The sequence below is a fragment of the Carettochelys insculpta genome, chromosome 5 (genome assembly GCF_033958435.1).
Source record: "Carettochelys insculpta isolate YL-2023 chromosome 5, ASM3395843v1, whole genome shotgun sequence".
NCBI lineage: Eukaryota > Metazoa > Chordata > Testudines > Carettochelyidae > Carettochelys > Carettochelys insculpta.
The window spans coordinates 60,207,668-60,228,718 of record NC_134141.1 but is presented as its reverse complement, the minus strand read 5'-3'; the positions used below and the strand labels follow the sequence as shown (position 1 = coordinate 60,228,718).

Genomic DNA, 21,051 nt, shown 5'->3' with positions numbered 1-21,051 from the left:
CCCGGCAAATACGAGGCTTTCAACATTATATTGTTGGCGATGCACCAGTTCCACAGTCGGACTGCTTCCGCACATAGGGCATGGGATCGGGCTCCTCCTTGTTGATTTATATAAAACATGGTGGAGGTATTGTCTGTATTGATCCCGACTACTTTGCCCTGTATGTGGTCTCGAAAGTGTTTGCAGGAGTTGAACACTGCTCTGAGCTCCAGTATATTTATGTGCAGTGACTGTTCCGCAGGGGACCATAGTCCTTGCGTCACCTTGTCGCCGATGTGTGCTCCCCATCCTATGTGGGAAGCATCAGTAGTAAGAAAAAGAGAGATTTGTGGTTGGTGAAAGGGTACCCCTGTTAGCAGGTTCTTGGGGTTTACCCACCACTGCAGGGATCTGAGCACCTGTGTCGTGGGCAACACCACCCTGTGGACAGTCTGGGATGCCGGCTTGTAGATGCTCGCCAGCCAATGTTGTAGGCTGCGCATATGCAATCTGGCATTCTGCACCACGAACGTCTCCGCCGCCATGTGGCCTACCAGCTGCAAGCACGTTAAGACCGGCACCGTGGGGCTGTATGTAATGACTTGCACCAGTGAACTGATGGCATGAAAGCGGGGGTCGGGTAGATACACCCTTGCTATAATAGAGTCTATACGTGCCCCTATAAACTCTGTGTCTTGTGTGGGGTCGGTCTTTGACTTCGCGAGGTTGATGACTAGGCCCAGCGAAGAAAACAAGTCTGCTGCTATGCGTATCGTGCGTAGGACCTCTGCCTTCGAGGCCCCTTTCAATAGGCAGTTGTCCAGGTAGGGGAATATAAATACCCCCTGTCTGTGCAGGTCGGCTGACACCACTGCCAGGGTTTTGGTAAAGACTCTGGGGGCCGAGGAGAGGCCGAACGGAAGAACCTTGTACTGGAAATGCTCCTTGCCGACCATAAAACGGAGGAAACGCCTGTGTGCCGGGTGGATCGTTATATGAAAGTAAGCATCTTGTAAGTCGAGGGCTGCAAACCAATCTCCATCATCCAGTGCCGTGAGTATGGAGGCGACTGTGATCATCCGAAAACGTTGTTTGCGCAAGTACCGGTTGAGGCCCCGAAGATCTAGGATGGGCCTCCAGCCTCCTGTTTTCTTCTCTGTAAGGAAGTAGTGTGAATAAAAGCCTTTCCCCTGGAATTGCTCCGGCACTCTTTCCACCGCCCCTATAAACATAAGATGGTCCACCTCCTGTTTGAGTCTCGCCTCGTGGGAAGCGTCCCTGAGGTGGGGCCTGGGTGGAGGTTTCGGCGGTGGGAGCGACTGGAAGGGGATCGCATACCCCGTGGCTATGATCTCCAGTACCCATTTGTCTGCGGTGATCTTTTGCCATTGGGGTTGGAACGGTCGGAGGCGATGATGGAACATTAGCTGGGAATGGCATTGCGCGATGGTAGTGATAGTGCAGCCCTCGACCTGCCCATCAAACTTGTTGCCTTTGGGCCTGCCCCGAGGATGCGCGGCTTTGTTGAGGACGTCGCCTGGGAGTTCTATACTGTTGCTGCTGTTGATGTCGCACTTGGTCATAGCCCCGTTGGTACTGAGCACGCTGTGGTTGGTACAGGTATCGTCTTTGCTGAGGGTAATACTTTTTCTTCCTATATGGAGGGGTATAGATACCCAGGGTTCTAAGTGTAGCTCTGGAGTCCTTACTGGAGTGGAGGACCGAGTCGGTTGAGTCTGCAAACAACCTCTGCGTGTCAAAGGGAAGATCCACAATCTTCGCCTACAGATCCCTCAGGATACCCAATGTCTGGAGCCAGGATTCTCTACGCATGACCACTGCTGTAGCCATTGAGCGTGCCGCCGTGTCTGCCACATCCAGGGCGATCTGGACTCCCGTCCTCGAAGCCGCATAGCCCTCTTGCACAATCGCCTTTAGCACCGGCTTCTTATCTTCCAGAAGCGAATCCATGAGAGAAGTAAGCCTGGAGTAATTATCAAAATTATGGTTCGCTACATGTGCTGCATAGTTTGCCATTCTCAATAGCAGGGTGGAGGAGGAATATACCTTCCGCCAAACAGCTCTAGCTTCTTGGCATCTTTGTCTGAACCCCCTGATTTGTACTGAGAAGTCTTTGATCTCTGTGAGACGATTCTACCACCAGTGAGTTTGGTTGTGGGCGACTAAAGAGGAACTCCATGCCCTTCGCCGGGACGAAGTACTTCTTATCCGCTCTCTTGTTCATAGGCGGAGCGGAGGCCGTGGTCTGCCATATGGTAGTGGCTGACTCCATAATGGCTTTGTCGAGTGGGATAGCGATTTTGGATGAAGCCGGGGGTCTCAAATTTTTCAGGAGTTTGTGATGTTTCTCCTGTACCTCTGCCGTTTGGATGCCTTGTGTGAAAGCCACCCTTTTAAACAGCTCCTGAAACTGTTTGAGGTCATCCGGGGGACCAACGTCCCCGGGGACCGTGGCCTCGTCAGGGGAGGACGAGGAGGAACCACTCGGGTAAACCTCCCTCGAACTCTCAGGTTCTTGTGGCCGATGGTACACCTGCTCACTGGAGGCTTGCAAAGGAAAGTCTTGGGGTTCTACAATTAACTCCCCTTGAGACAGCTGTGTTTCCATCCCCAGCCGGGAGTGACCACGAGGGTATTGGACGGCCGGGGGGGGACCTGCCCCTAGGTGTATGCCTGGGGTGTCTGTGTCTAGCATGATAAGAACGACCATGGCAGCACGGGCACAGGTCCAGGGATGGAGACCTGGACCACTCTCGGGGTGCGTACCCCCGATGTCTGGGAGAGCGAGATCTCCGCGACGATTCAAATAACGGTGAAGCTGGTTTGTGATAGTACTCCAAGGGATCCAATCTCAGAAAGGGCAAATGGTGGCCCAAGCCATGGTGACGTTGGTTGGAGGAACGGAGAAGGAGGCTCTGGATAGGCCGGTGGAGACCCAGATCTTCTGGGTGGCGTGTGCAGCGTAAGGGGAGGGCTTGTTGATAGCAGCACTGCAGCCCTGTCCGGAGAAGGGCTGTGGTGCCGGGTTTTCGCTCTCACCTTTCCCCTCCCCTGCGGGGCTGGCACCACCCCCTCCCGTGCCAGGGATCTCGGCCCTGCTGTTGGCGCTGGGCTCGGCCCGCTCAGTTGCGGAGCCGTGCGGATAACGTCCTCCGGTGCCTGCAGGCTCCGTGCCTGTTGGCCCTGCACCGCAGGGGCTGGTGCCGCCGGTTCCGGCGCTTGCCTGGCCGCCGCTCTGAGTGCTGAGCGTGCCAGCTGTTTGGTAATCGGAGGCTCAGTCTCTGCCACGTGCGCTGCTGCGCTGCCGCTTGTTTGAGTATGCGGCTGGGGGCTGTGTGCTCCGCCCGTCCCGCTTGCTGAGACCGCCGGCAGGGATCGGGCTGGAGAGAGCTTCCTCCGTTTCTGCACTGAGGGGGTGAGGGAAGCCGCCTTCCTTTTGTGGAGCCCAGGGGGTCCCTCTGGTTGAGGCCTCTCTGGCAAGTCAGGCTGGAGAGCCTTATCAAACAGGAGCATTTTCAGCCGCATTTCTCTGTCTTTTCTGGCCCTGGCTGTGAGCTTAGCACAGTGGGAACACTTCTGGGTAACGTGTGATTCCCCCAGGCACCGAATGCATTCGCTACGCCCATTGGAGGCTGGCATAGCTTCGCGGCAGGACTCACACTTTTTAAAGTCTGAAGAGGACATCGCGGTGAGTCTTTTTGCTGTTAATAGGGCACTTAGCACTTAATTCGCGTCTGTTTACCCGTCGCGGACACCAGCCTGCAGCAGCGGGAGGCCTACTGGCCTTCACGTCCACGCGTCTTCTCCGCTCCTCTCTCCCTTATTATATTTTTTTTTTTACTCTCTTCCTTTCTCTTTTCTTTTCTTTTTTAAAGAAAAACAATTTACACGTAAAAACTCTATCTAATCTGACTCTGGCCGGAGCCGGAGCGGATTCCGTCTGCAGCTGATGGCAGTTGAGAAGGAACTGGCGGGGACCGGATCGCGCACGTGGCCGGGAATGTGCAAGGGAGCGGCACGCGCCAGCGCATACATGATGCAGGAGAAACTGCTGGAAAGTTTCCAATCTGCGGCGTCGGGTGAGCCCGACACCTATTGTGGAGCACCCACGGGGACACTCGTAGAAGAACACTGATTTTCACAGCACTGCATCTGCACTACACTAAAAAGTCAAATCAGGCAAGCTTGAATTTAGCAGGAACACCAAAGTTTACCTTAACAGCCCTTAAAGTTGACAGAATGGGTGTGGTTGTGTGGCCTCATTAAGAAAAATCAACCTAATGTAGCTAAGGTTGACCTGAACTCCTAGTGTAGACCACTCCTAAGTTTTAACAAACTGCATGGTTCAAGTATGTTTTGAAGATCCAAACCATAAAAAAAAACAAACACAAAACTTTCAAAGGCTGGGTCTCTAGCAGAAAATCAAAATGTGACAGAACTTTTGTAGAATAGTAGGCATCCTTCAGTCTGCATAGACTACGGATCGCGCCTTTTATAGTTTCAATTGAGGACTTCATTTACAGCGTCTACTGTGACTATGAAGACCCACATGGGAGTGACAGTCCTTGCTGCATCTTTTGCAGATGTGGTGGGTGTCTGGCAAGTCCTTAGTGTGCTTTCTGTGCACTCGCTTCTCCTCTGCTAGCTGTCTGATCCTCATCTCGCCCTTCTGAAGGCCCTTGTGTAACCCTGCCTCCATCTGCTGCGGTCGTCTGCTAGTTCTTCCCAGTTGTCCAGCTCGATGTCTACCTCTCTGAGGTCTCTCTTGCAGACATCTTTGTAGCGCAACTGGGGGTGTCTGGGAGGTCTTTTGCCAGAGGCTAGCTCACCAGGTCTACCGTTGACATGGTCTTCTCTCTAAGGCAGCTGCAGGAGAAGTGCAGGGAGCAGAGGAAGCCACTCTACATAGCCTTCATCGACCTGACCAAGGCCTTTGACTTGGTCAGCAGGGACGGTCTGTTCAAACTGCTCCACAAGATAGGTTGTCCTCCACGGTTACTCAAGATGATCCAATCGTTCCACGAAGACATTAGAGGAACCATCCAATATGATGGCGCATTATCGGATGCTTTCAGAATCAGGAGCGGCGTCAAACAAGGATGCGTGCTTGCTCCAACATTGTTCGGGATGTTCTTCGCACTCCTCCTGAAGCATGCCTTTGGATCTTCAGAGGGCATCTTGCTGCACAGAAGATCTGATGGGAAGCTGTTTAACCTTGCAAGGCTGAAAGCTAAGTCTAAGGTGCGGGAAGTCCTCATCAGAGACATGCTGTTTTGTAGAATATTGATTTAAAAATATAATGCTACAAAAATTTAGAAGCGTTTGGGGATGGATAAACAAGCAGTATTTTAAAAACTTATCCAACATTAAAAAACAACTTGAAGCAGCATATTCTACAGAAGTGCAAGCAAAATTAGGGAAGTTCTCTAACCACTGACTACAGGATTTTGTTCATAGTGATAGAGAATCAGAGTTAAGTGTGACAGATTATTTGTGTCTTCAAATTAGTGTACACACTTTACCACCACCTCAATATACAGAAGCTGTTAGAAGAAAATTGTTCATATCAAGCATATGAGGCAACTGCTCTTCTTACAAGATTTTAGGAGCCCCATAAGTTTTTGATGCTTTAGATGTCTGAGGAGGAAGAGAGGGAATGGAAGTAGTTATGAGGAAAAAGATTTTAATTAAAAAAAAAAAAAAAAAAAAAAAAAAAGGTGTTACAAAGAGCTGGAAGCAAAAGTACAAAAAAAACCAGATTAAATCCTAATACTATTTCAAGTTCATGCTCAAAATCATTGGATTCTGTGCACAATGTTTAGGTGACACATAAGCAATACTAATTAAGTCATCTTCTCAAAAAACAAAAACGTTTTGATTGTTTCTTTTCAAAGAATACAAGGTAGGAGAATTCCCGCTCCCCCCCACAAAGGATTATAGCAGGGCTTCTGAGAAATCACATACAGTGAAGTCACAACAAGATTGTAACCTCAGCTCAGCTCTCTCTCAGCTGAGTAGGGAGAGAAAGAGGCACACCAACTCAAACAAAATCTATAACAAAACAATAACACAATTAAATCTTGAAAGTTCAGTCATAATTCAATTACTTCAGCTTTTAAACAGTCAGATAAAGACTAAACTTGTTCTATAACATTAAAGTTATATTTTTAAAAACAGCTTTTACTCTCCCTTCTGACTCAGCAATGTGAAATTCAAGGGAAATTTCCCATGATTGTTTTCTGCAAGTACATTCAGTTACCATTGCACCAAGGGACAGAGTGCTGTAGTACAATTTTCTGGAGGAGGAGTAGAGCAGCAGCAGCAGAAACAGAAGGAAAAAAAAAAGGAGCAGAAGAAGAAAAGGAAGGAAGTTTGATAATGTCAGGTTGCTCCTACTACAATAATAGCCCCAGAAATATCTACAGGTAGTGAAAAGGATCTGATGACTGGTCCATGAAAGCTGCAACCAGACGGCACGGGTCAAGGTAGAAAGGTTACTCACCGTAGTAACGGTGGTTCTTCGAGATGTGTCCCCGTGGGTGCTCCACATTAGGTGTCGGGCTCGCCCGGCGCCGCAGATCGGATCTTCCAAGCAGTTTCTGCCGGACCGCGCATGCGCCGGTGCGCGCCGCTCCCCCGCGCGCTCCCGGCCATGTGCGCGATCCGGTCCCCGCCAGTTCCTTGACCAACCGCCTCGGATGCTCCTGCAAAACACTAAACAGAGATCCGGAGCGGGGAGGATGGGCGGGTAGCGGAGCACCCACGGGGACACATCTCGAAGAACCACCGTTACTACGGTGAGTAACCTTTCTTTCTTCTTCGAGTGTCCCCGTGGGTGCTCCACATTAGGTGACTACCCAGCAGTAACCCAAGATAGGAGGTGGGTAATCGGATTATGTGCAGCTTGTCCCCGAGAGGACCGCTGCCGAGAGACGGGTATCCTCTTGGAATACCCTGTGAAGGGCGTAATGTTTGGCGAAGGTGTCACAGGATGACCAGGTCGCCACTCTGCAAATGTCTTTTAGCGCAACGCCCTTGAAAAAAAGGCTATTGATGCTGCCACCGCCCTAGTGGAATGAGCCCTGGGCGTGGCCAGTAAAGGAGTCTTTTTGAGTTCGTAGCACATTTTTATGCAAGATACGATGTGCTTAGAGATTCTCTGCGAAGAGAGACATTCTCCTTTTGATTTGGGAGCGATAGAGACTAGGAGCCTATCCGTTCTCCGGAAGGACTTGGTCCTGTCCATATAGAAGGCTAGCGCCTGCTCACGTCCAGGAGGTGTAGGCGCGCCTCTTTGTTAGAGTTATGAGGCTTTGGATAAACAAGGGTAAACAATAGGTTCGTTAGTATGAAACTCAGAAAAAAACTTTAGGAACAAAGGCTGGATGCAGCCGTATGGTTACCGCCTCCTTGGAAAAACAGCGCAGGGCGGCGTTGCCATAACTGCCTCAAGCTCGCTCACCCTGCGAGCTGACGTGATTGCGAGAAGAAAGGTCGTCTTCATCATAAGGAGGCGGAGGGAAACCGTGGCCAAAGGCTCAAACGGTGGTCCCCTTTCGCATTAAGCACCAGGTCCGAGTTCCACAGAGGTGGAAGCGGTTTCTGAGGGGGGTATAGGCTTACCAGCCCTTTGAAGAACCTGGTAACCATGGGATGGGCGAACACCGTGTGCCCTTCCTCTTCGTGTCTGAACACCAAAATGGCGGCCAGGTGGACCTGAAACGAGGATAGCGAGAGTCCTCCTCTCTTGAGGTCCAGTAAATACTCTAATATCACAGCCATAGGCACCGAAAGGGGGCTAGCTGTTTGGTAGAACACCATGCCGTAAAGCGAGTCCATTTCTGCTTGAAGGTCTTCCTGGTGGAAGTCCTCCTGCTACTTTCTAGGACTTGCTGCACTTCCTCCGTACATGTGCTCTCTAGGGAGCTGAGCCATGGATTAACCACGTTTGTAGTCGCAGGCTTTGGGGGTGCGGATGCACTATGGACCCCTGGGCTTGCGTGAGCAGATCCCGCGCCACCGGAGGGGACATCGGTGGCCGGTCCGACATGCGCAGGAATAGGGGGAACCATTGCTGTCGATCCCACGTTGGGACTATCGGGATCATTCAGGTTCCTTCCCTCCTGGCTTTCTGCAACACTTTGTGGATGAGCACTGTGGGAGGGAAAGCGTAAAGCAGGGGGCCCCTCCATGAGATCGCGAAGGCATCCCTCAGGGACCCCCGTCCCAGTCCTGCCCTGGAGCAGAATCGTGGGCACTTCTTGTTGTGCTGAGTAGCAAACAGGGTCTATCTGGGGAAAAACCCCATGCGTGGAAAAATCGGTTGCAGCAGATCGGGACGGATCTGCCACTCGTGCGTGAGTGCGAAACGCCTGCTCAGCTGGTCTGCCTTCACATTGCGAGCGCCTGGTAAGTACGAGGCTTTCAAGGTTACATTGTTGGCGATGCAGCAGTTCCACAACCGGACTGCTTCTACACATAAGGCACGGGACCGAGCTCCTCCTTGCCGATTTATATAAAACATGGTGGAGGTATCGTCTGTACTGATCCCGACTACCTTGCCTTTCAGTTGGTCTCGAAAGTGTCTGCAGGCGTGGAACACTGCTTTGAGCGCCAGTATATTTGTGTGCAGTGACTGCTCCATAGAGGACCACAGCCCTTGCGTCACCTCTTCGCCCATGTGTGCTCCCCACCCTATGAGGGGGGCATCTGTAGTAAGAAAAACCCATACGTGTGGTTGGTGGAAGGGTACCCTTGTTAGCAGGTTCTCGGGGTTTACCCACCATTGCAGGGATTTGCGCACCTCCGTTGCGGGCGACGCCATCCTGTGAACTGTGTGCTGCTGGTTTGTATACGCTCGCCAGCCAATGCTGCATGCTGCGCATGTGTAACCTGGCGTTCTGTTCTACGAAACGTCGCTGCTGCCATGTGGCCCAGCGGCTGTAAGCACGTCAGAACCGGCACCATAGGGCTGAAGGTGAAGCCTTGCGCGAGGGAGCCGATGGCCCGAAAGCGAGTCTCTGGTAGATACGCCCTCGCTGTAATAGAATTTATGCGTGCCCCTACGAACTCTATGTCCTGTGTGGGGTCTGTCTTTGATTTTGTCAGATTGATAAGCAGGCCGAGCGAAGAGAACGTGCCTGCTGTGACACATATTATGCGTAGTACCTCCTCCTTCGAGGCCCCTTTGAGTAGGCAGTCATTCAGATACTGGAATATAAATACCCCCTGTCTGTGCAGGTAGGCTGACACCACTGCCAAGGTCTTGGTGAAGACTCTGGGGGCTGAGGAGAGCCCAAACGGTAGGACCTTGTAAGTCGAGGGCTGCGAACCAATCTCCATCGTCTAGTGCCGTAAGGATGGAGGCGTTTGTGATCATCCGAAAACGTTGCTTGCGCAGGTACCGGTGAGGCCTCGAAAATCTAAGATGGGCCTCCCTGTGAGGAAGTACCTGGAGTAGAACCCTCTCCCTTGCAGTTGCTCCGGCACTCTTTCCACTGCCCCTACGAGCATGAGATGGTCTACCTCCTGCTTGAGCCTCGCTACATGGGAGGTCTCCTGGAGGTGGGGCCCCGGGTGGAGGTCATGGCGGTGGGAGCAACTGGGAGGGGATGGCGTACCCCGTGGCTATGATCTCCAGCACCCATTTGTCTGTGGTGATCCTTTGCCACTGGTTATAAAATGGTCGGATGATGGCCTTGAGCACTGGTTTTGTGCCCTCTGGAAGCGAGTCCATGAGGGAGGTCAACCTAATGTGGTTGTCGAAATTATGGTTCGCTAGATGCGCTGCGTAATTTGCCATTGGCAACAGTAGCGTGGAGGAGGAGTAGACCTTTCTGCCCAACAGCTCTAGCTTTTTGGCATGTTTGTCTATTCCCCCACGTTGCGACGACTCCACCACCAAAGAATTTGGTTGTGGGTGGCTGAACAGGAACTCCATGCCCTTCGTGGGCACGAAGTATTTTTTTTTTTTTTTCCGCTCTTTTGTGGACAGGCGGAATAGTCGCAGGAGTCTGCCATATCATAGTGGCAGACTCCAAGATTGCGTCATCAGCGGTATTGCTATTTTGGAGGAGGCCGGAGGTCTCAGATTTTTGAGGAGCTTATGGTGTTGCTCTTGCACCTTTGCTGTCTGGAAGCCTTGCGTGAAGGCCACCCTCGTAAAACAGCTCTTGGAACTGTTTGAGATCGTCCGGAGGATGGACGCCCCCCGGTGCCGTAGCCTCATCTGGGGAGGAAAGCGAGGAACCGCTGGGGTACGTCTCTCTGGACCCTTCCGGTTCCTGCTGATGATGGTACACCCTCTCACTAGAGGTGTGTGAGGAAAATCTCGGGGTTCCATAACCAGTCCCCCCTGAGATGCTTAAGTCTCTGTCCCCGGTCGCAATTGCCCTCGGGGGTACGAGATCGTTCGTAGGGATCTTTCCCTAGTAGATTGCCGATGGTGTCTATGCCCTGCGTGGTAGGGGCAACCATGGCAGTATAAGCACTGGTCTTGGGAAGGTGACCTAGACCACTCCCTTGGTGCATACCCTGTGCGTCTGGGGGAGGGAGACCGTCGAGACCCCGGAGAGAGCGACTTTGCCTAATAGTCCAGCGGTTCAAATCCCAGGAAGGGTGGAGGTGGTCCCAGCCAGGGTGAGGCTGGTTGCAGAAATGGAGAAGGGGGCTCCGGGTAGGCCAAGGGGGGGGGGACCCCCTGCCTTCTAGTTGGAGTCTGCAACATAGCGGAGGGCTGTGAGAAAGCAACTCCACAGCCCTGTGCGGAGAGGGGCTGCAATGCCTCCTCGTGTGCAGTCTTCCCCCTCCCTTGAGGAGGTAACTCCGCCCCTGACATACAGGGGATCCCGGCCCCGTCCGCACCAAGCTCGGCACACTCGAAGTCGGTGCTGCACGTGCGGTGTCCTTCGGTGCCGGCAGGCTGCGTGCCTGCGCGCTCTGCACCGCCGGTTTTCTGGGGGTCGGTGGTACCGGCGCTTGTTTAGCCGCCGCCCTGCCTGCGGTGCAGGGCGGCTGGCTGATTATCGAAGGGTGAGCCGCTTGCACGTGGCTCTCCGTGCCGCCGCCGATCAGCTGTTGCTGCGGCTGGGGGCTGCTCCCTCCTCCCGTCCTGCTCACTGTTGCTGCCTGCAGGGATCGGGCTGGGGAGCATACAGGGCATTCCGGCGTCCGCACCGAGCTCGGCACGCTCAAGGGCGGTGCCGCATGTGCGGTGTCCTCCAGTGCCGGCAGGCTACGTGCCTGCGCGCTCTGCACCGCCGGTTCCCCGGGGGTCAGTGCCGCTGCCCGCGGTGTCGCCGGTACTGGCGCTTGTTTAGCCGCCGCCCTGCCTGCGGTGCGGGGTGGCTGGCTGATTATCGGAGGCTGAGCCGCTTGCACGTGGCTCTCCGTGCCGCCGCCGATCAGCTGTTGCTGCGGCTGGGGGCTGCTCCCTCCTCCCGTCCCGCTCGCCGTTGCTGCCGGCAGGGATCGGGCTGGGGAGCATACAGGGGATTTCGGCCCCGTCCGCACCGTGCTAGGCACGCTTGAGGGCGATGCCGCATGTGCGGTGTCCTCCGGTGCCGGCAGGCTACGTGCCTGCGCGCTCTGCACCGCCGGTTCCCCGGGGGTCGGTGTCGCTGCCTGCGGTGCCGCCGGTACCGGCGTTTGCTTAGCTGCCGCCCTGCCTGCGGTGCGGGGTGGCTGGCTGAGTATCGGAGGCTGAGCCGCTTCCACGTGGCTCTCCGTGCAGCTGCCGATCAGCTGTTGCTGCGGCTGGGGGCTGCTTGCTCCTCCCGTCCCGCTCGCTGTTGCTGCCGGCAGGGATCGGGCTGGAGATACTTTCCTCCGTTTCTGCGCTGATGGAGTGAGGGAGGCAGCTTTCCTTTTAAGGGCCCCGGAGGGTCCCTCCTGCTGCGGCCGCTCCGGCGCTTCTGGCTGGAGGGCCTTATCAAGAAGCAGCATTTTTTTTTTTTTTTAAAGCCTGAAGAGGACATTGTTGATGAGTCTTTGAGTTTTTAAGTGGGTACTTAGCACCTTCTTTGTGCCGTTTTCCCCGTCCGATGGCCTGCCTTAGCAGGAGGGCTGATAGCCCTAGCTCCTGGCCTCCGGCGCTTGTTACTGGGACTGGCTGAGCTGTCCCTCTCCTAGCTTGTTCGTTGTTGTTTTTTTTTTTTGTTTTGTTTTTTTTTTTTAACAAAATAACAACCGGCTAGCTTATAGTAGCCTAAGTGCCTGAAAAAAACTTTAAGAAAAAACAGATAAAGTCGTTGAATACACTACTTGGCCTTAGCCTAGTTGGATTCCGTCTGCAGCCGACGGCGGTTAAGAGGAACTGGCGGGGACCGGATCGCGCACATGGCCGGGAGCGCGCGGGGGAGCGGCGCGCACCGGCGCATGTGCGGTCCGGCAGAAACTGCTTGGAAGATCCGATCTGCGGCGCCGGGCGAGCCCGACACCTAATGTGGAGCACCCACGGGGACACTCGAAGAAGAAGTTAGAATTACCACCTCGGGACCCAATTGCGTAATCCTTCCTTCGGATAGATTTGCATACTAAAAAAGAGTGTATCCGTCATTCCGTCCTGTTGGCTTTTGCATCGGAGGAGATTTGGCAACCCAGCTTTACTTCTTTGCATTTTGTTTATCCTTAAGCTATACCCTGGCCTGTAACTTTTTTGACTACTTCATGTAAAAATGGGTATCCATAAATTGTGTTGCCAGCATATAGCTGAAGTTGTGAGAGCATAAGCAGCTAGAAATTTTGGTAAGAAGAAACAATCCCAAAGCTTCACATTTTCTTTCACCAAGCAAACATTCACTGTGTACTTGTAAACAGCTGCCATTATACATGCCTGACTATGTTCATGAGATGTACAGTTATCCACTCCATTGTAATCTGTGAGTTGGTCTCTCCTTTTTTCCCTAATAAGTATTTTATGAACATCATCTTCCAGTCTATTGAAGAAACCTCCATCATGCAATAAAGTCTGGGAAGAGCTCAGTTCCTGTCAAGAATTAACTTCATGATTTATCTCCATTTAAATAAAAGTCAATATCCAGCTAAACAATGAAATAGTTGGAGTTTTAAAGAAGGACGTGTTTAAAGTCACAAAAATGCACAAAATACAGGTATCAACACGTTCTTCTTTAATATACAGAGACACATCATGAGATAAAAGAATATTAAATTTTACCTACAGTATATTTAATGCCACCTATAAACTTTGGAAGAATAGGAACATTCACAGAAGCGGTAGCAGGTCAGAAAAATGTTTTCCATTGATTTAACACTTTTATGCAATGCTTGCCTAGTTTTTTGTTTTTTTTTTTTTAAACTCTTAAGTAATTTTGATGTTAAATATTTCCTCTTCTATTTAAAGGGTCATAATACGAGGAATGTTCTACTGCACCATATTTGCAATTAATATTTTTAACCACTGGGCTTCTCATGCTCAACTTCTTGTACTTTGTCTGGAGAACTTTTTAGGCCAGGCTTTCAAATCTATCTAAACTGCACCAATGAAATTTGCAAGTTTGTAACTGGTGACTCAAAACTGGAAAGAACATGTATGAAATTCTCATTCATGGGACTTCCATCTTTGCATTTACTCATGCAAGATTTATGTGCAGATGTTACACAGCCAGTTTGAAAAAAAATACTTCCTGTCTGCCACTATAGAAGTGATTAAGCCTCATTGCTTAAATACTTACAAAATCTCATTATTTAATCTGGACTTTAGTGTTATGTTGATTAGTTTAAAAAAATTAAGTCTTACCTCATGCTTTTTAGCAAGATGATCTGAAAAAAGAAAAAAATATTTGCTATAAAGTATTACATTGTCTGATTTAATCATACTAAAAACTATGAAAGCGAGTTAATTCAGGAGAGGGTGAAAAATCCCTTTGGATCTCCAGCAACAACTGTTTTCAAAATTGCATTAATACATAAAAAGGACCGTCTACACCAGTGATACTCAGACCTCAGTGGTCCAGAAGGCTAATTAACAATAAGCTATACTCAAGAGAGCCACAATATTGTGAATTCATTGTTTCATTTACCATAAATGGTATATTTTATATATATATATATTATTCTCACAGCAAGGAAATTAACTCAGGGCAAATTGATAACTATTAGTTAACAACATAGTAAAAATAAAAGATGGTTACCGCAAGATATACAGAACCTCTTCAAAACCAAGCAGTTGGATATTTCTAATTTGTTTCTCTCTTCAGCTAAACTCATTGGTCCACATTAAAAAATTAGGGAAAAATGCAGGGTATACACATTTAGATTAAATTAAATTAGATTTAGAGCTACCAGAAGAGCGTTTTAGTTTACTTGTTTCTAACACTGTTTAGTGAATAGTACATTTGAATACAGTGTTACTGAACTGAGACTTGGGAAATGCAGTTTTAGTTCACAGGGCGTTTGCTATTAAAAGTATACTCCATAGTAATTTCACAGAATTAAATACTTGGTTTGTAAAGACATACTTATGAATACATACCTATATTAACATCTGACTGAAAGTCTTTCAAAGACACTGTGAGAGGTTTGTCTTTTCCCTGTTGGTTCTTTCTTTTCTCTTTCTTATTCACTGACTTTGATGGCGGTGAAGCATTTTCAGCATTTTCATAGTCCTGAAAGGAATAAAATACCACTGACTGCACTGTTTTACTCAAATGAATAAACCAATTAGTAATGTAATTGCTCTAATCCTGACGTCCCTAAATTGTGGGCCATGCCACCTTAAGGGGGCATAGAAGAACATATGGGAGGGTGCAGCAGGCCTGGGTCAGCCCTCACAAGAAGCATGGTAGGAGGATCACTCAGCCCCATCCACCCCAGCTCCATAACAAGCTATGATCCTCGAGCCCCAGCCTTGCGCCTGGCCCCGTCCCCAGCCTCAGCATGTGTCTACAGCCAACCATGGCCCAGCTGCAGTTTCACTCCCAGTCCCACCCCCAGCTATAACTCCATTCCTTGCCTGGGGCTGAGGGGTGGGAGCCGAGTTGCCCCTGGCCATCATCTCAGCCGCCAGTTCCCAGCTTTGGCCCCCTTACCCAGGTGTGTCATGCCCACCCCCTAGCCATGTGAAGATTAGGGACTCACAGACAGAAGTAAGGGGAACATCCGACCTTCAAAAGTTTGGGGACCACTACTCGAGTTTTATTTTTTTTAAAAGAACAATTCACACACAAAGCTTTTGGTTTGAAACATTTTTGATGCCTTTTTATAAATATCCTTCTCAGTCTGTACTCTGATTAACCTAAACAAACAAGTTTGTGTTTTAAACCAGAGTAACTTATTTACTAACAGTAAAGTCACCTGTCCACCTACTGTCCCGAAACCTATATAAAAGGATCTGTGCAGGGCCTCTAACTCCTGGCCCCGAGTCCTCAGTTCAGACCATGGTCCTTCTGTGTGAAGCCCAGCTGTTCCTGCCAGGGGTTTGCACTTTGGTTCCAAGTCCCAAAATGCAGCAGGTAAGAGTCCCACCTGGCTAGAGCAGACTCAGTCCTCAGTTCCCTCAGTCTTTGGCTGAGCCCTCAGGGTACCTGCAGGAGCTGCTCCCCAATTCCATTGTCTCTCGGGTGAATATCTGGTCTCAGGACCGCTCTCTAATTCCCTGCTTGCTTGTTTGAATCTCCAACCTCCTTACCCACCTCCTCCTACACTCCTGCCCCAGCCCTACGGGGGGGAGTTTTTTTAAAGGCAGCCTTAAGTGGTACCAGCTGACCCTAATTGACTTGGGGCACCCTGTGAGCAGTTCCCATTGATGGCAAGGTGCCCTAGTGGCTAGGCCCCCTTGTCGGGGCCTGGGGCCCAGTGTGTGGGTCTTCAACCCTCAACCAAGAGGCTAATGGATAAGTTTGGGACGTGGCCCCAAGAATCTAGTTTCCCCTCCGGCAGAGAGGGATTCCCTGCTTTGTGCCTGGGGGCAGAGTCCTCCAGCTCTGCCCTGTGGCGGTTAACCAGGTGGCAGCTCTGGCTCGGGCCCTGATGCCTCAGAGCCAGCTCCTGCCTCTTGGCTGGTCAGCCTTGAACTGGGCTGGCTTCCCTCCCTTTATACTTCTCCAGGCCTGAGACTGGCTGCAAGTGAACCGGGGTGGGGCTGATTGGGCAAACAGGCCCTGTTTAACCCCTGCCCTTTCTGGCCTTGCTCTCCTGCACCCTGCTCCCGAGCTGCTCCCACTCAGACTGATTGCCAGGGCTGCGCTGAGCTGCTTTTCCTCTTGTGAGCTGCTCCCCTGCTCAACACTACGGGGTTAGGCTACTTGGGATAGCAGTGCACCCTCGACAGGCCATGTGCATTACTATGTTGAGTTACAGCCCTATTTTGCACATGGAAGTGGACTGCTTGTACGGACAAGAACCACCACGTTGCTCTTGCATTCCTGTCTTTGTTCAGTGCATCCACTAATGAGGGTGAATGGTAGCACAAGAAGGTGATACCACAGATTCTCCATAGCCCACTTTACTGCAAGACACTTTCTCCACTATTGCATAACTTAGTTTCCTTTGGAGGAGCTTTCAGCTCAAGTACAGAAGGGGGTGGTCTTTATCCCTGACCACTTGAGACAGTACAGCACCCAATCTAAGTGCTGAGGCATCGGTATGGAGCAGAAAATCCCTCTCCGAGTCTGGAGCTATGAGCACTGGATCGCTGCACAGAGTCATTTTCAGGTCAGTAAACACTGCCTCTGCTTCAGTAGTCCATTTCACCACCTTTGGGGGACACGCTTTCGTTAGGACTGTCAGGTGACATGCTCAGAGGCAAAGTGGGGGATAAACCTCCAGTAATACTCTGCTAATCCCAAGAATGCTTGAACCTGTTTCTTCCAGATGGGCAGTGGCCAATTCTGTATTGCCACCACTTTATTCAGCCTTACTACGCTTCGTCCCACAATATACCCCAGGTATTTGGCTTCCGCTAACCCCATTGCACATTTTGCGGGGTTTGCAGTAAGGCCAGCTCACCTCAGAGAGTGTCCAATATGGCCTCCACCTTTTTTAGGTGTGTCTCTCAATCTGGGCTATGTATGACATTATCATCCAGATAAACTGCTGTGTATGCCTGGTGCAACTGCAGTCGCCGCTGGAATGCTGAAGGGGCTCCATGCAGTCCCGACAGAAGGGGCATATAGTGATATAAGCCCTCCTGCATGTAGAAGGCCATCTTCTCTCTGGCATTCCCGGTCAAGAGGTCTGTCAGTATCCCTTGGTCAGATCAAGGGTTGATAAAAATTGGGCCTTACCCAACCCATCAATCAGTTGATATACGCAGGGCACAGAGTAGGCGTCAAACTCGGATATCACATTCAATTACTTGAAATCATTGCAGAATCGGACGCTACCATGGGCTTCAGCACCAGAACAACTGGGCTGGACCACTGGCTGTGAGATTCTTCAATGACCTCCAGCTCCAGCATCTTCCTCACTTCCTTCTGAACTTCCTTACATTTTGCCTTTGGGATCTGGGAGTGCCTCTCATTCACCCTTCCTCCTGGGTATGTTATAATACAGCGTTCAACCATGGTGGTCCTTCCAGGTCTTGACAAGTACGTGTCTCCAGCACATTAAGAACTTCTGCCTGCTGGTCTGGGGTGATCCCCACTTGCTTCTCTGGGCCTTCTTCTGGCGTCGTTATCCCCAGGGCCATCAGTTGTGCCTCCTGGTCCCACCAGGATTTCAACTGGTTGATTTGGCAGATTTGTTTGGGTTTCTGGCAGCCAGGTTGTCGTACCTTATACTCTACCTCACCTAAGACTTCAATCACTTCATAGGGCCCAGACCACCTAGCAAGAAGTTGGCTCTCTGCTGTTGGGACCAACACCAGCACCCGATCTCCCACATGAAACTTTCTCGCCAGACGGTTGCAGTGGGTCTGCTGGGCTTCTTGAGCCTTTTCCAGGTGCTCCCTTATGATGGGGGTAACTCGGGCAATCCTGTCCTTCATCTGGAGTACATAATCACATTTTGCCTCCAGTTTGGCTACTACTCCCAGCGCCCTCTTTGGCGAATTCCAGGATACTCTAGGAGTTATGCCCGTACAACAGTTCAAATGCGGAAAGCCTGGTGGACACCCGAGGAGCTTCTTGGACAGCAAACGTGAGGTACAGGAGTAGGGTATCCCACTCCTTCCCATCCCAAGTCACCACTTTCCAGATCATACTCTTGAGAGTGCGGTTGAACCTCTCAATGAGGTCGTCGTCTGTGGATGGTAGACCGACATCCTCAGGGCCCATATGTGGAACAAGGCACACAGATCTTTCATCCATTTAGAGACAAAGGGAGTACCTTTACCTGTTAAAATCTCCTTGGGTATCCCTACCCTTGAAAAGATCTGTACTTAATTTCTGTGCAATCATCTTCCAGTGGATATTCCACACGGGCACTGCCTCTGGGTACCGAGTGGCATAGTCCAAGACTACTAATATGCTCTGATGGCCCTGAGCAGATTTCTCCAGTGGGTCAACCAGGTCCATGGCAATCTGTTCCAAAGGAACTCCTATGATTGGCAAGGGTACTAGCAGGGCTCTCAGGTGCAGTTGGGGGTCTATACAATTGACACGGGGTGCAATATCATCGTACTTCCATATACACCCCAGGCCAATAGAACCTTTGAGAGACATGGTCCAGAGTCTTATAAATCCCTAGGCAAGCCCCAAACAAATGGCTGTGGACCAGGTCAAGCACAACTCTCTGGTATGTCTGGAGCATCAAGACTTATTCTACCTCCTGGTCCTGGACCCACAGTACTTGGTAAAGCAGGTTACCCTTGATCACGTAATATGGTCTAAGGCCCTTGGTCTTCCCCTCCAAGGGGACCCCATTCACCTCAGCTATCTCCTGCCTCATGTTCTTATACACTGGGTCATTGGCTTGGTCCTGGCCAAAATTACAGAGTGAGGTCCCTAGAAGCCTAAGCTCAGGCAGGCCTAAGGCTCTTTTTTATTAAATGTACCAGTGCACTAAAAAAGTATAGCGTGTGATTTAAAGAGGTTTAAAACAGAAAAAGTAGACATACAGAAAAAAAAAGTAGGGGAAAGAATAAAGCAGGCATAAGGGACTGGCAACAGAGGGGGGCTTGGCCAACAGTACAGAGGCATGTCCACACGACCTCTGTATTGCTGGCACCCCTGCTGACAGCAAACTCTCGTGCAGCTATGCTATTTTTAAAGTGAAAACAAATATCTATGTATGAAATAAGCAAAAAGGGTACAAAATCATTTTCCTTTTTGCAGATCACCTTTAATAGGGTTAAACTGTATTATGGATGTTTGTGGTTTTCCTAAACTTTCTAATGCATCTCAATTCTTAGTAAACCTCTGGCTATTAAGAAACAGGAAACAGCTTACAGGAAATTCTGTGGAAACCAAATTAATTCATTTCCTTCATCCAGAACTTGACAAAAGGTCAAAACTTTCAAACTTGTTGATCAAAATAAAGCCAGTAAGTACCTTTTTATGCTCTTCATATTCCAGTTTGCTTAGCAGTAATGCCTTTTCAAGATCTGCTTCAAACATTTCAGATGTCAGCTGAAGAAACAAAATTAAGACAAGAACTCATGACTTTTGTTTTTATTAGTAAAAAGCAAAAGAAGTTACTTACCTTTTACTGTTTTTTGAGATGTGTACCTCCACTGGGTGTCGGTGTGTCCTCACACCAGTGCTCGGAGATTCTTCTATAGCTGTGGCTTCCCACCCCACGCATGCAAAGTAATGCCTCCTTGTGCTATGCAGTGTGCACAGCACAGAACCCCTCCATTCCTTCTTTACTCCACAAATACAGCAGGATGCTCCAAAGCAGGGGAAGAAAGGAGGGAAATGCAGCACCCAGAGGGACACACACTAACGGCACAAGGGCTACGTCTACACTTACAAAAAACTTCAAAATGGTCATGCTAATGGCCAAGAATACTAATGAGGTGCTGAAACGAATATAGGTATAAGGCGATTTAAGATGTTGGCAGGATCCTTTCAAAAAGGACCCCCACGTAGACGAACCATGGGCGAGCGAGCCGCGGCATTTTCGAAGTGCTACAGCTAGTGGCATACTAATGAGGTGCTGAATACTCATTTTAGCGCCTCACTAGTATTCTTCCATTTGGCCATTAGCACGGCCATTTCAAAGTTTTTTTTGTAAGTGTAGACATGGCCAAGGTGAGTAACTTCCTCTTCTTTGAGTAGTAGCCTCATGGGTGCCCCAATCTGGGTGACTATAAAGCAGAAGAAGTCACAGTTTGGAGATGGGTTTGGAGCTTGGTATCTACCACAGGAGACAACACTGCTTGTCCCACTTGGATGGAGGAAGCAGTGGAACACAAGAGAGTGTAATGCTATGCAAATGCATTGCTAGAAGACCACATGGCCACCTAGACTATGTCTACAAGGTGCTAGTGGCTGCCTAGCATACATTCTGGAGAAAGGTGGTAGTGAACAATACAGCCTGGGTGGAGCGGGCAGTGACGGCATCTGGGAGTTCCCATCAATGAAGTGGATAACAAGCATGAATGCAGGTGGAGATCCACTTAGGTGGTGGGATGAGATGGACAGGCCTTTGGTCTGTTCTGCAAAAGGACAGAAAAAGCCTTGGGGATTTACGCCAGGGTTTTGTGCAGTCAATGCAAAAAGCCAATGTCCAACAGATGTCCAGGGTGTGCCACACCACCTGGGTAGGATTGGACTGGGGTTTCAGGTAAAAATGCTGGTAAATGAATAGGTTCACTAATGTCAAATGGAGAGGGAACCTTCGGAAGCAACTTGGGATGAATGCAAAGGGTGACCCTATCCTTGGTAAACAAGGTATAAGGAGGTTTGGCTATGAGGGTGGCAAACTCTGACTCTCCTATGTGACTTGATGGTGATTAAGAACAAGACCTTCATCAACAGACGAAGGTAGGAACCCATTGCCAGGGAGTTCAAATGGTGGTTTTGTGAGGCACTTAAGGACATGGTTAAGGTCCCACATAGTGACTGGAGGGCATACTGATGGGAAGGTGTTTTTGCAGGCCAATCAGTGATAGGATGGACAAGTAAGCAGATCTCATCACTCACCTGTTGG

General features: G+C 50.1%; 1 protein-coding gene across 6 annotated transcripts in view; it reads right to left on the bottom strand.

The window, feature by feature from the left end:
- Positions 1 to 21,051, bottom strand: part of GKAP1 (G kinase anchoring protein 1) — an 82,221-nt gene that overhangs the window by 35,624 nt on the left and 25,546 nt on the right. For 5 of the 6 annotated variants that reach the window (XM_074995181.1, XM_074995184.1, XM_074995179.1 and 2 more), the window contains 4 exons: positions 19,449 to 19,526; positions 14,492 to 14,624; positions 13,757 to 13,779; positions 12,833 to 12,985 (listed from right to left, as the gene is read on the bottom strand). In XM_074995181.1, the coding sequence (XP_074851282.1) occupies positions 12,833 to 12,985; positions 13,757 to 13,779; positions 14,492 to 14,624; positions 19,449 to 19,526 (387 nt within the window). The remainder of the gene's footprint in view (positions 1 to 12,832; positions 12,986 to 13,756; positions 13,780 to 14,491; positions 14,625 to 19,448; positions 19,527 to 21,051) is intronic. The other variant, XM_074995183.1, reaches the window with a different exon arrangement.